General features: G+C 40.3%; 1 protein-coding gene across 1 annotated transcript in view; it reads right to left on the reverse strand.

Annotated features, from left to right (window-relative positions):
* Window positions 1-1,854: 1,854 nt before the first annotated feature.
* LOC140394351 (BAR/IMD domain-containing adapter protein 2-like 1) overlaps window positions 1,855-12,292 on the reverse strand; it is a 241,601-nt gene continuing 231,163 nt past the window's right edge. The window contains exons 13-14 of the mRNA XM_072481550.1: window positions 11,140-11,180; window positions 1,855-8,649 (exon numbers count right to left, since the gene is read on the reverse strand). Of these exons, the coding sequence (XP_072337651.1) occupies window positions 8,577-8,649; window positions 11,140-11,180 (114 nt within the window). The 3' untranslated portion in view covers window positions 1,855-8,576. The remainder of the gene's footprint in view (window positions 8,650-11,139; window positions 11,181-12,292) is intronic.

Consider the following 12,292-nt stretch of genomic DNA (forward strand, 5'->3'; position numbering starts at 1 on the left):
CCACCTCCAAGAATTGTCTGTCAATCAAAGAGCTGGGCATTATAACTTGTTTTAGTATCTGGATATTCCAGCTTTACGGCTCATTGCTGAAGGCACGGCCACCAAAGTCAGAGATGCACAAGTGGTCAGAATTAGATGTGTGGATACCTTGGAGCATGTGCAGTTGGAGGAGATTAAAAATAGGGAGTGAGGCTATGGAGTAACTTGAAAACCTTTACATTTTAAAATGGAGGTTTTGCTTTACCAGGAACCTCAACACTTAGGTAAAGATATGGGCAGCTGTTTTGGATGACCTCAAGTTTACAGAGGGTAGAATGTGGTAGGTTGACCAGAAGTGTGTTAGAATAGCCAAGATCAGAGGTAACAAAGACATGAATGAAGGTTTCAGCAGCAGATGAGCGGAGGCAGTGGAAAAGTTGGACAATGTCATGGAGGTGGAAATAGATGGTCTTTGTAATGGCTTGGCTATTTGGTTGGAAGTTCATTTCAGGGTGAAATATGGCACTGAAGTTGGAAACAGTATGGTTTAGTATAGCCTTAGTTGGTTGCCGGGAGATGGATTTGGCAGTACCAAAGAATGAACATAGGGGGCAGGATTCTCTGTTCGCCGACGCCGAAATCACGTTCGGCAATCGGCCAAGAATCCCCGTTTGCGACCAAATCGGGGGCGGCGCCGCTTTCGCGATGCTCTGCCCCCTCCAAAGCTGCGTACTCTCAGCGTACGCCGCGCGCCGTACTGACGGCTTCAGACATTGCCTGAGGTCCACCCCCGATGCACCGCCCAACTGAATTCCCGGCGGCGTGGGCCTCTCTTGGTCTCACCCGCCTGGAACTCGGCGTAGCGGCTGCGGACTCAGTCCAGTGGCGCCACAGTCGGGGGAGGGCCAATCTGCGGGCAGGGGGCACAAGGCTGCCGGCATGCTCGCCCCCAGCTACACGGAGGATCGGTGGCTGTTTTGCACCACATTTTCGGGCGTAAAACGCCACCGTCCCCACGCCGGATCTTTCTGGTCTGTACAATTCAGCCACTTTCCTCCAATTCTGTCTTATGCAACCATACCTTGAACTGTCCAGCTCTGTTAAGATGCTCCTTACAACCTTTGACCAAGCTTTCAGGACAAATCACACATTTATCTGTGGCTTGGTATTACATTTTGTGTGTAACAGTTGTTTGAAGTGCATTGGACCATTCTTACTACATAAAGGTGCAACATAAAAACAGATCATTAAACTTGCTGGGCCATCACACAAGCCTAATGTGTGTATACATGCATGCTTGATGTAGGCTCTGCCCTCTCCAATTCAGGCCAAGTACAAGGGATTGTAGAATAGTGTCTGCTGTTGCATAGCAAGCCCAGAAATGTCCCAGATACCCAAATTAGGGATATATATTTATCACATGTCTACACGTTATTAACCCTGTTGTTTGATAAGACTTTAATCAAATGCTCTAAATATGTCCCAGTTGGAACTTCAGGAGAAAGAAAAAGTTCACTATTTAAACTATGGGGAGAAAGAATTTGGAATAGGACTTGTATGCTATATAAAACAAAATTAGGCCAATTGCCCTCTGAACAAATGTGAATTACATCTAACCTGGGCCATTTAGAGTTTAGATTCACTTTATCAATTATCGTGATTTCTTGATCAGCTATGCATAGATCAATTCAATTTTAGGGCACAACAGCAGTCCTTTATATTGGCCCACTAAAATGCCGCAGGGTTTAAAGAGAGTTTAACTTTTCACATTTATTATACTGTGTCCAACTTGGGTGTGCTGGGAGCAGCCACTATGAAACATGCAGGAATTCAATTTCCTTTCATTAAAATTAGCGCACAAAAAACAGAATCTCATTATACTTAAAAGTTAGACTTTATGGTTATAAAAACAAATACTTAGCCCATACACTTACACCAAGTCATTTTACTTTGTTTTGCAGTAATTGGAAGTTTTAAAAATACATAACAGGGGTTAAATTAAAACCATCAATTCACTGAAAGGTTTGAGAAAAAATGTTTAAACCAGTAACAGGAAGAATTCTAACTAGTCCTGAAAGTATTTTAATAGAGAAATACACTTATAATTATGGTTTTATTAAAATAAAATTTGACATTATGATTATTGCACTTTATAAGACCTTGGCACCATTTACAGTACATTCTTCAATATTAGGTCACTTCAACCAATACAAATTAGGCAATAACCTTGTAGAATAATATAATCTACAACCTTCTTTGCTGAGTGCTTCCCAAATGAGAAAATAAGATTTCAAATCAATGGAGCTTGACATTTTCTCTTCCCTGACTATGACGGAAGTCGGTTTAGACAGGAAGAATTGTCTTCTGCAATTTCTTGCATAAATACAGCCTCCTAAAGGAAGATTTATTGATGGATCACCGCATGGAATAGGAAATGTCATGGGAGGAAGGAAGAAAAAGGTGCGTCTTCTAGCATTGCTCAACTAAAGAGATACTAATCAGAGAGCTTAATCAATGGCAGTCATGGAGACAAGTCCTATGGTGAAAGCAGCTTGCAATTGGTAACCAAAGGCCATACACATTATTTTTTGGTTCTACATTAGTATGGCTCCTCTGTCAAACATCAAAAATACATTTCTTTAAAAAAAGTATCAATTTTAACCCAATATTGGGTGAGGCATCAAACCACCATTCCACCCATTTTTGTAGGTTTCCTATCCGGCAGGTTTGTTAAACATTATTTTCTGCCATCATTTCTATTTATCTGACTTATGCTGAGAAAAAGTTCTCATTCTTGAAGTTTCCTCAGAATTTTTTTTAAATTACACACCTCCATTTTATTCTCATTGTCCCAGAGGTAGCAGTTCAGATGATTAGATAATATATATTTTGAAAATGCAAACACCAATAAATGGCAGTAAGCAACTAACAGTGTTGAGAAACTACTTCATTCAATACTTCAGAGCCAGGAATTCTCTGGTATCTTGCAAGTAGTCTGGCTGGTTGTGTTACAAAAGATTTCTGGTTATAAATACAACTATACAGTATACTCCTTAAATATGCAAGTCTATATGTATATTCAGATCTGATTTACTAAGTATTAACACAACTATGCAAAAGTACACTATCATAGATGCACACAATCGGTGCAATTTAAGGTTGTTATCACATCTTAACAATAATTTGAGAGCTCACTAAATATCTGTACAATTAATTATCAGAGAAAAACTCAATTTGTATGTTTAGATACAAGAATATATATATATATATATATATATACACACATATATATAAGCATTATATGTTCAGCAGCTAATTTTGAGTATGAAGTTTGGAGGAAAACGGAAACAGCGAGCAGATGACTTTTCTGAGATTTCCCTTAGACCCATATAACCAGTCTAAATAAATATGTATTAAAAACTAGAATGTGTTTTCATGCCAACCCAAGAACTGGTATGTTAAAAAGTAGCCCAATGGCGTTCCCTTCCCTCATTACCGACAACCATCATGAACTTGTAACTATTAAACCTTTTGAATATGGTTGTGTAACCTATATAAAATTAGTATTTCAGGCAATGCACAGTTTCCTCATGTCCATAGAACCGCTACAGTGCAGGAGGCCATTCGTCCCATCGAGTCTGCATAGACCCCCTGAAAGAGCACCCTACCTAGGCACACTCCTCCCAATCTATCTCCATAACCTCACCTAACCTGCACATCTTTGGACACTAAGGGGCAATTTAGCACATTCAATCCACCCAACCCACACATCTTTGTACTGTGGGAGGAAACCCACGCAGATGCAGAGAGAAAGTGCAAACTCTACAGAGACAGTCTCCCGAGGCCAGAATTGAACCCGGGTCTCTGGTACTGAGGCAGCAGTGCTAACTACTGTGTCACCGGGCCACCCCCAGTTAAGTATTAACCGTCCTCTTTTAACAAGGTTTTGTAAATCTGACACTATGCCTGGTTTGTAAATCACTACCATACAACACAAATACACTAGAAACTGAGATTACCAGCATTTGCAGTGAATTTATATTAACAGCTGTATCAGAGCAAGGCCAAGAGAGCAGTTTATGATGGTCCACTAAAATCAGTATTGTAGTAGTCCATGTCAATTACTTTAGTGCCCAGCACTGGTTTTATCCTGATTGTGAATGCAGTAATTACATATATTACAAATCTTCATAGCTACAGTGAACTTGTGGCTACGGGTCAGTAATTGAATACTAGTTCCAAATGTCTTCAATAAGCACAATTCAAAGTCAAGGTACTTACTGGACCAGTGCAGCTCACCTGGTCCCCAAGCCTCAAAAGCCTGTTAGGAACATAGAGATAATTCAATTGCAGATTTTATGCTGACCACTGCTTACAATTTGGTGAGTAGGCAAGGGAAAATGTACATCAGTGTCTGAATCAGTTTTCTTTCTCTTCATGGTTGGATTGCTATGAATACCTCAGCAACTCTAGCACCTATCCTCTGGAAACAAAGAGCATCTTTGCAGTCATTTAGTATCCTTCTTGTCCTTAAAATGCCCAAAAGTGTTTTATAGTCCATTAATTATTTTGAGGTGTTGTCTTTTAGACAGACTAAGCAGTTAATTTGTAGCCAGTGACGTCCCAGTGTTAAATGATTTGTTAATCTATTTTAGCTGATGTTGGTAAATTCCAAATATTAGTGAAACTATTGCCCTGAGATTCCAGGGAAGTATAGAAAAACTCAGGAACTTTTCATGTCATGTTAAAAATATATGTATATGATTAACCCCAGAATTACATTGTCCGCAGAGCTGCTTTTAAGTGCCATACACAAAGCAACTCTGTACAACTATCAGCAGAATTATTCAAACACTAGGCTCCGAGGGACCCAAAAATAAAGCCCTTTAACACACAACTACGAAAAACATTTCAGAGACTTGACAGAATATCGCTTGGAAAAATTAGGAATACATACATCAGCTAAACATTGTGCTCGGAGCTGCAGATTAGTACAAATTTCCATTGTGGCATTCACACCATATGAATTTGCAGAGCTCAGAGTTTGATTTTGCTGATGTAGAAAAAAAAAATCTTTGGTTGTCAAACTCCAAAAGTTTTTTCAGTTCAACCAGAATTAACTTTAACAGTCAAACGGCCCCTTTAAATTGCTGCTGAGTATTTACAAGGTTCGTAATGCTGTTTCATTAACTCTGTAATGTTGTCACTAGAATGTCAGGAAAATACAACAGAGTAAAATTTTGACATCTCTGTCCACTTTCATTGTGAAACATAAAGCAGTACAATTACAATATTTAGGAAGACAAGAGAGTGTACTTTTTTCTGTGTGCTACCAGTTGAAGTACTGGTACGTACAGCCTCGTCAAGGATGGGGTAGTTGAGCGGTAGTACACAAGCATATTGTCCAGCATCAAACCATATTGCTTAATTGAGGTGTTTGTCATAGAATATCAATAGCAATACACCAAATAAATGTCATCATGACAACACTGCATTGTACACATTTTAAACATATTTTGCTGGATCATGGATGACTGTGAATTATCACAGCCGCTGTTACTTTTCCCTCAAGCTCCTGACTGAAGGGATAAACTTGAATTCCAGAATTGTCTCTTTAGTATTGTATTATAGAGCTAAGGACTTAAGCTTCATTCCTTCATTTTAATCACATATTGAATATTAAGCAAACACTTTGGTTATTGAGCTGCATCACTTTCAGCTCGATGGGTGTTGTGCTTTATTTCACTTTATACTCCAAAGACAGATCAAGACATGAAACAGGATTGATATGCGGTACCTTTTTATGAGAGCAGTTCAGACAGATTTGGCAGATTCTTTCTGCTCCCACTGATCATCTGGGAATATTATCTGGGTTTGGTCTGGAAGCAGAAAGTAGAGAGAGCAGTGGTGCAGTCATCCCAAAAGTAGGAGAAGGATTGGAAAATGGTGATAGTAAACGTTTTGAAAAGCACCCATTGCAATTTGCCCATCCAAATGTCAAGAGTCAAAATGGAGTCAGATCTCATTTGGGTCAGGTACTTCAAGTAGAATTAGGTAAGTGTGAAGGTGATGTTGACCATTACATTTGACATTGGGTAACAGTAGAGCAACAATTCATGAAACAAGCAGAATACTGATTTGGTTAATCGGTCAACTGAAGATAAATCAGAGGCGGCTTTACTGGGAACTAAACATGCTCTAATCAGACTCCATCAAGTACAATATACAAGTGGCAGTTGCTCCTCAAAGCCCAAAGAATACATTCAAACCCTAGGTTTTATTTTGTTTTTTGGGGGGGGGGGGAGAGAATGCAGAAGTAGCCATAAGGCTAATTTTCAACATCAGTGGACTGAGCTGAGAGGGAAAGTTAAAAACACTAGGACTTTGGTCCCGAAAGTACCCAATGAAGAGGGGGCCTTACAGAAGTATGAATTGTACAAAAAAGTACAGTCAAAGTAAATCCAAAAACTATCACAAGGTAATGTCCAACATTAAGAGAAGATGGCATAGGTTCAAACTTGTTTAAGGCTGATTTGCCACTTACTTGGAATAATCAACACTTGAAATAGATGTCTAGGTAGGAAAGGGGTGAAAATCTTTTGGTCCTTTAAGAATTGTTTGGATGTAGCTTTTCTTTCCTTAGAGGTGAACTAAGATGGGGGGGGGGAGTATTTTATTTAGCTGGCAAAGTCCATTGCGCATCTTAAAGCTTTGAGTTTATGGATATGTATCTCATCTTCCCACCTGTGCATTTCCCATCCTTAATGGGTCACTAGCTAATGTCACACTTTGAAATCGACAGAAGGCACATTCTATTTCAATTGCTCCATATTTTACAGTAGTTACATTTTGGCCCTAACACACAGTTTTAATTGTGTTATTTTCTTTGCCTCATTCTCTCTGTACCTCTAAAGATGATGGAAGTACTGTCACCAGGAGCAACCCACTACATTTTAGGTAGCAGATCTACTGTAACCACTAAGGCAAAACACTTCCATGAATGAAAGAAATGGAAGTGGCAAATACCTTCAAAATTGACTTCCAATACTTCTATGCCATGCGGAGGTACACATAACCCCCATAACTTCAAACTGAGTGCATAAAATGTAATACACAAATTCACAGTAATTGCTTAATCTCTGAAGTGCTGCAGTGAATTGAAGTACCATTTCTTTACTGCTGGTTACAAGCAATGATCAGACTCTCTTATTGGAATCTTGTGGTTTGATACATGGATCATATCTGACCATTGAGAAATGTTGCACGTGTATGAATTAAGAACACAAACATTGCTTTAAAGGATACTCTCAATGGCACTTTATATAAATAAAAAATCTACAGTATTAACCTATTAAATATTTTTCTTCAGACCAATAAAGCTTTGGCCGATGCATTTAAAATGCACCACAAGTGGATCTGCTCAAGCATTTTGGTTTTTGGAATAGCTCAATTTGGTTGGGCTACAACTGCAGGGTGTGCATGTACATATAGCAGAGATTAAAAGAAAATCATAAATGGAACAGAAGATGTAGGAAATATACAGCAGGACCAGCAGAATTTATAAAAGAGAAAAGGAAGGGTCAATGTTTCGAATGGCACGGAGACCATCGTCAGTTCCATATCCAAAATGTTAATCTCAAAACTGACCACACTCAAAACATTGTTCTTTATCTTTTTAAAGGTGCTAATGGACCTGCCAACATTTTCTGTACTTATTTTGTACTTGCATATTCATAATCCATAACTTAAATTTAAATGGGAGAAAAAGTGAGAGACCTTCTGAATTTCAGATTTTATGAGTGAGAATGAGTTAATGAAGCCCCCATCAATTTTAAAATGACTCCAGTAAGATATAAATAAAAGGATTGGGGTTTACAAAAATGGTTTATGGAGGGAGCAAAGATTAGAAAAGGAAGTTTAAAAAAAACCAACACATATTCATCCCTGAGAGAAGAACTGAATGGGTACAGTCAGTTGACATCTATGGCTTCCACTGTTGACGTCAAAACAAAATATGTTCTAGCCTTTCACTAGTTTCGAAAAGCACATGCCAGTGAGATTGAGGCTTGTTTCTATATCAGTCAGACTGTATCTTTATAAATAAGCAACCTGTAGAGTTGTACCTCCCATGTCCAGCGAAACAATGCGCAATACGTTAGTTTATTCCCCCCAAAACAATTATTTTGACTAAATATAAACATCAGAGTGAATAAATTTCTGCTCAAACTATAGTGCACAATCTGCTACATAAATGTCTGATGCATCAGGACTTTGAAGGCAACAGCATTTTAAACAGTGAACCTGTCCTAACAAAAGTTTTTTCCCTCACCCCTTGAAAGATTAGCAACAAGATCCACTCCAAACATTGTTCTCTTTCACCAGTTAGATCTTCTGTCCCACTATCACCTGTATAAGAATGCTTTTGCAGTAATTCATTTGGACAATAGCAGAGATAATTGACATTAATTGGATAATAAACTGTAGATATAGCAGTTTGTACAGAAGGCATAGTTGCTTATATAACATTAATTTAGAATGGCATCTGTTGGTTTCAATATTTCGTGACTGATACAAGAGCTACAATTATAACTGGTCTACTAAATAACTGGTGCTGATCTGTCATTTGTTATTGTTGGTCGGAGCTTTACTGTAGCAAAAGGATTTCCTCCGCTGAAATGGGAGAGAGAACAAAATATTAAAACATTGACATATCACTGATATAACCAAGACAATATTTCACTAAAATCACCAAGGAAGCCTTCCTGCAAGTATTATTCTTGTAGTTTTTCCATACCGAATGTACACTGTAGATACTAATGGGATCCTAATATAAAATGATGCACGTTATACAAAAAAACAAAATAAAAGCAGAAAATGTAAATATCACAAATATTTCTGCACCCATAGAGCACCTGAGCTTTAGGATGATTTGATATATATGTGTGCGATCTTTGAGTTACCAGACTCAGGGAATTGGTGCCTTGAAACAGGATTTCAAAGGGAAGTTTTTTTCCCAAGTTGTGTATCTCATGTCATTACTGCAATTTTTCTTTTATTTTTTTGTGCAGTACCTGTATTTATTACCCATTCGTATTGAACTTGAAGGTTGTGAGATGCTGCTTTCTTGAACGGCTATAGTTGTGTGTTGTATATTCACCACAGCGCCATTAGATAGGAAGTTCCAGAATTTAGACCCATTGCGATGAAAGAGCAGTGAGAGTTCTAGATCAGAATTACGTGCAATTTGGAGGGGAACTTAAAGGTGATGGTGCTTCCATGTCCTTTTTACTAGGCAGTTGAAGTCGCGTGTTAAGGAGAAGGGAGGTTTTAGTAATAATAATCATTATTATTGTCACAAATAGGCTTACATTAACACTGCAATGAAGTTACTGTAAAATTCCCGATTCGCCACACTCCGGCGCCTGTTCGGGTACACAAAGGAGCATTCAGGACGTCCAATTCACCTAACAAGCACGTCTTTTGGGACTTGTGGGCGAAAACCAGAGCACCCGGAGGAAACCCACACAGACACAATTCTCCATCCTTGCTAACAGTGGTAGCAGGGCAGACTCGTAATGGAGAATCCCGGCCTGAAATAAAATAGAAAACGCTGGAAATACCCAGCAGGTCAGTCAGCATCTGTGACGATAAATGGGTGGAATTCTCCCATTTTTAGACTAACTGCAGTGGTGAGTGGCTCCTGATCCGCTGACAAGAACAGCAGGATCCTGCAATTGGAAGCTAACTAATTATGCACCAGTGAGTTTGCTTCCAACCTTCCTGCCCACCTCAGCTGACTGGTTCGAACATCCTGGTGGCATATTTAAATACCAGTTCAGTAAATTCGTATCACTCCCTCCAGTCCACCTGCCTTCACCACACTGTGCAGGATTCCAGCAACTAACAGGGAAAAGACTAGCAGCTTCAAGAAGTCTGTTCCTGAGGCACAGTGGTTAGCACTGCTGCCTCACGGAGCCGAGGACCCGGGTTCGATCCCTACCCTGGGTCACTGTCCATGTGGAGTTTGCACATTCTCCCAGTGTCTGTGTGGGTCTCACCCGCACAACTCAAAAAGATGTGCAGGCTAGGTTGCCCCTCAATTGGAAAATAATAACTGGGTACTCTAAAAATTTTATAAAATATTTTAAAAAGTCTTGCTTGATCTAACAATCCTCCCCGCTAGCCACCCCCCCCCCCCCCCCCCAAAACTCTCCGAGTCCATCATCTGCGAGGCACCCATGCTCCACTTGGATCTCTACCTAGTGTCTATAGAATCTTCATCCATTCCCTTCCAGTAAATAATGAGGTACCCTTTGACCCCTCCTTTGTCAGCTTTTCATGCAGCCTTGTTAGGGCCCAGCTTCTATCACCTAGGGCTTCCTTCTGCCTTATTTTGTTCATCTTTTTCATCCATTTCCTTGCTCCTCTGTGTGTGCAATTATGTGCCCTCATTCTACTCCTCCTGCCCCCCTTGCACAGCCCTCTTTCCACATTGCCCCCATTGTCTTCATTGGCCCACACCACCCTCACTCCTCCAGCCGCACCTCGCAGGTGGTACCAGGGACAAGGAGATCTCTGCTCTTCCCAACTCCAGGCTCAGTTCTGATCCGAGTCAATGACACAGGAGGGTCCATGGGTCCAAAGCAGCACGGTGCTGTATAAAGCCAGCTCAGCATAGAGATGAAGGCAGGAATTTGCTGCCCCAGCAGAGTGGTGACAGCGCATCAGGGGCAGTGCAGCAATATGGCAGAACATTGTTGCATTTACCCCAAAGTCTCTGGTAGACCGAGGACCGCCTTGCGACTCATTAGCAATCGGGTTTGATGCTGACGTAAATTCCCTCTGGTGTGATGCAAGATTGAAAGGCCCGACGGGATGCCCGTGGGCAGATGTTTTAATGCGCATTCATGACGTACAAAGATTTTATGCTGGTGGGTTTCCGACTTTCTGGCTCCCGCCAGATTCACCCTACCTGCTCACCACCAAAATCACCACAGGCTGTTTGGGAGAATTCAGCCCATGTTTCAGGCAACGACGCTTCATCAGAACGGATGATGGACCCTCGATCTAAAGCTTTTAACTGTTTATCCCCATGTATTCTGCCTGAGTATTTGTACCATTTTCTGGGAAAACTTTCAGTTGTAACAATTTCTTCCTTACCTGAGGAAAGGTGGTTTCATGATGCCATTCGCCTCTGAACTCTGGAATAACAAAAGGAAATAATACATGAACCATAGCCAGGGTGTGTAACTGTAATTGCTCTCCAACTGATAGTATTAACCATTGAGGGGAAAAATTAGACCCTGTGAAATGCAATTAAAAATAGAAAGACTTGCATTTAAATCGAGCTTCCCATGACCATTGGACACCTCAAAGCACTTTACAGCTAATTAAGTACTTTTTGAAGTGTAGTCACACATGAAGAATAGCCACCTGGATGATGTTGCCAACGCTTTTGGAAATATATTTCAGTAGTTATAGGAGACATTGGGGGAGGTTCTCTGGCCTCCCCAGTGTATTTCTTGGCAGTGGGAGGTGGTCCACTGTTGGTTAGCGGAGGGATCTTCTGGTCTCACCACTGTCAAGAAGATTTCCCATTGATTCCACCGCACGCAGCCGGGAAACCTGCGCAGAGGTTCGCCGTCAGCGGGACCAGACCTCGCCCGTGAATAGCCAGAAGATCTCGCCCAATGTGGCAGGTCGGGGGCACGGGCAAGGTGGGGTGCAAATTGATGCACTGGGGTTCTATCACGTAAGCCTGCAGCTGAGTATAATCAAACAGATGGCAATATTATAGATCATTCCATGAATCAATGTTCTGATTTACATAAATTATAACACCTTCGCTCCCACTGGCAGGCAGCTCCTTCTTAAACCAAGGTTATCCTAGTCTTGAAGCAATAAATAAACTGGAAGAGATGACTAGTGAAATGTGAATTTCATTCATCAACTGAATTTGTTCATCTGTATCGGACAGTCGTTTCAGAAGAATTACCAACATATTTTTGATCTTTCTGTTGCCAAATTATCATTGTGGTTCCCAGATGTAAATTACTGAGGCTAGGTGTTTGGGGATTAGAATTAGTATTACTGGCGGAAACCTTCACCTAGAAAAGATAATGGTTCCCTCAGTCCAGGTCAGCCTTAGTGCTGCCACTGCTATTTGGTGTTTAAACACAAAACAAAATCAAAAACGATGCTAACTTATAAGATCTGATTGTTAAAGTTTAATTTTTAAAAAAATGTTATTTGATAGAGAATGCCCGTTTTGGTGAAAGTAGGTCAAATTCATTCCTAAACTGCATGCTCCAGT

This window comes from Scyliorhinus torazame, chromosome 17, assembly GCF_047496885.1.
Source record: "Scyliorhinus torazame isolate Kashiwa2021f chromosome 17, sScyTor2.1, whole genome shotgun sequence".
Classification (NCBI taxonomy): Eukaryota; Metazoa; Chordata; class Chondrichthyes; order Carcharhiniformes; family Scyliorhinidae; genus Scyliorhinus; species Scyliorhinus torazame.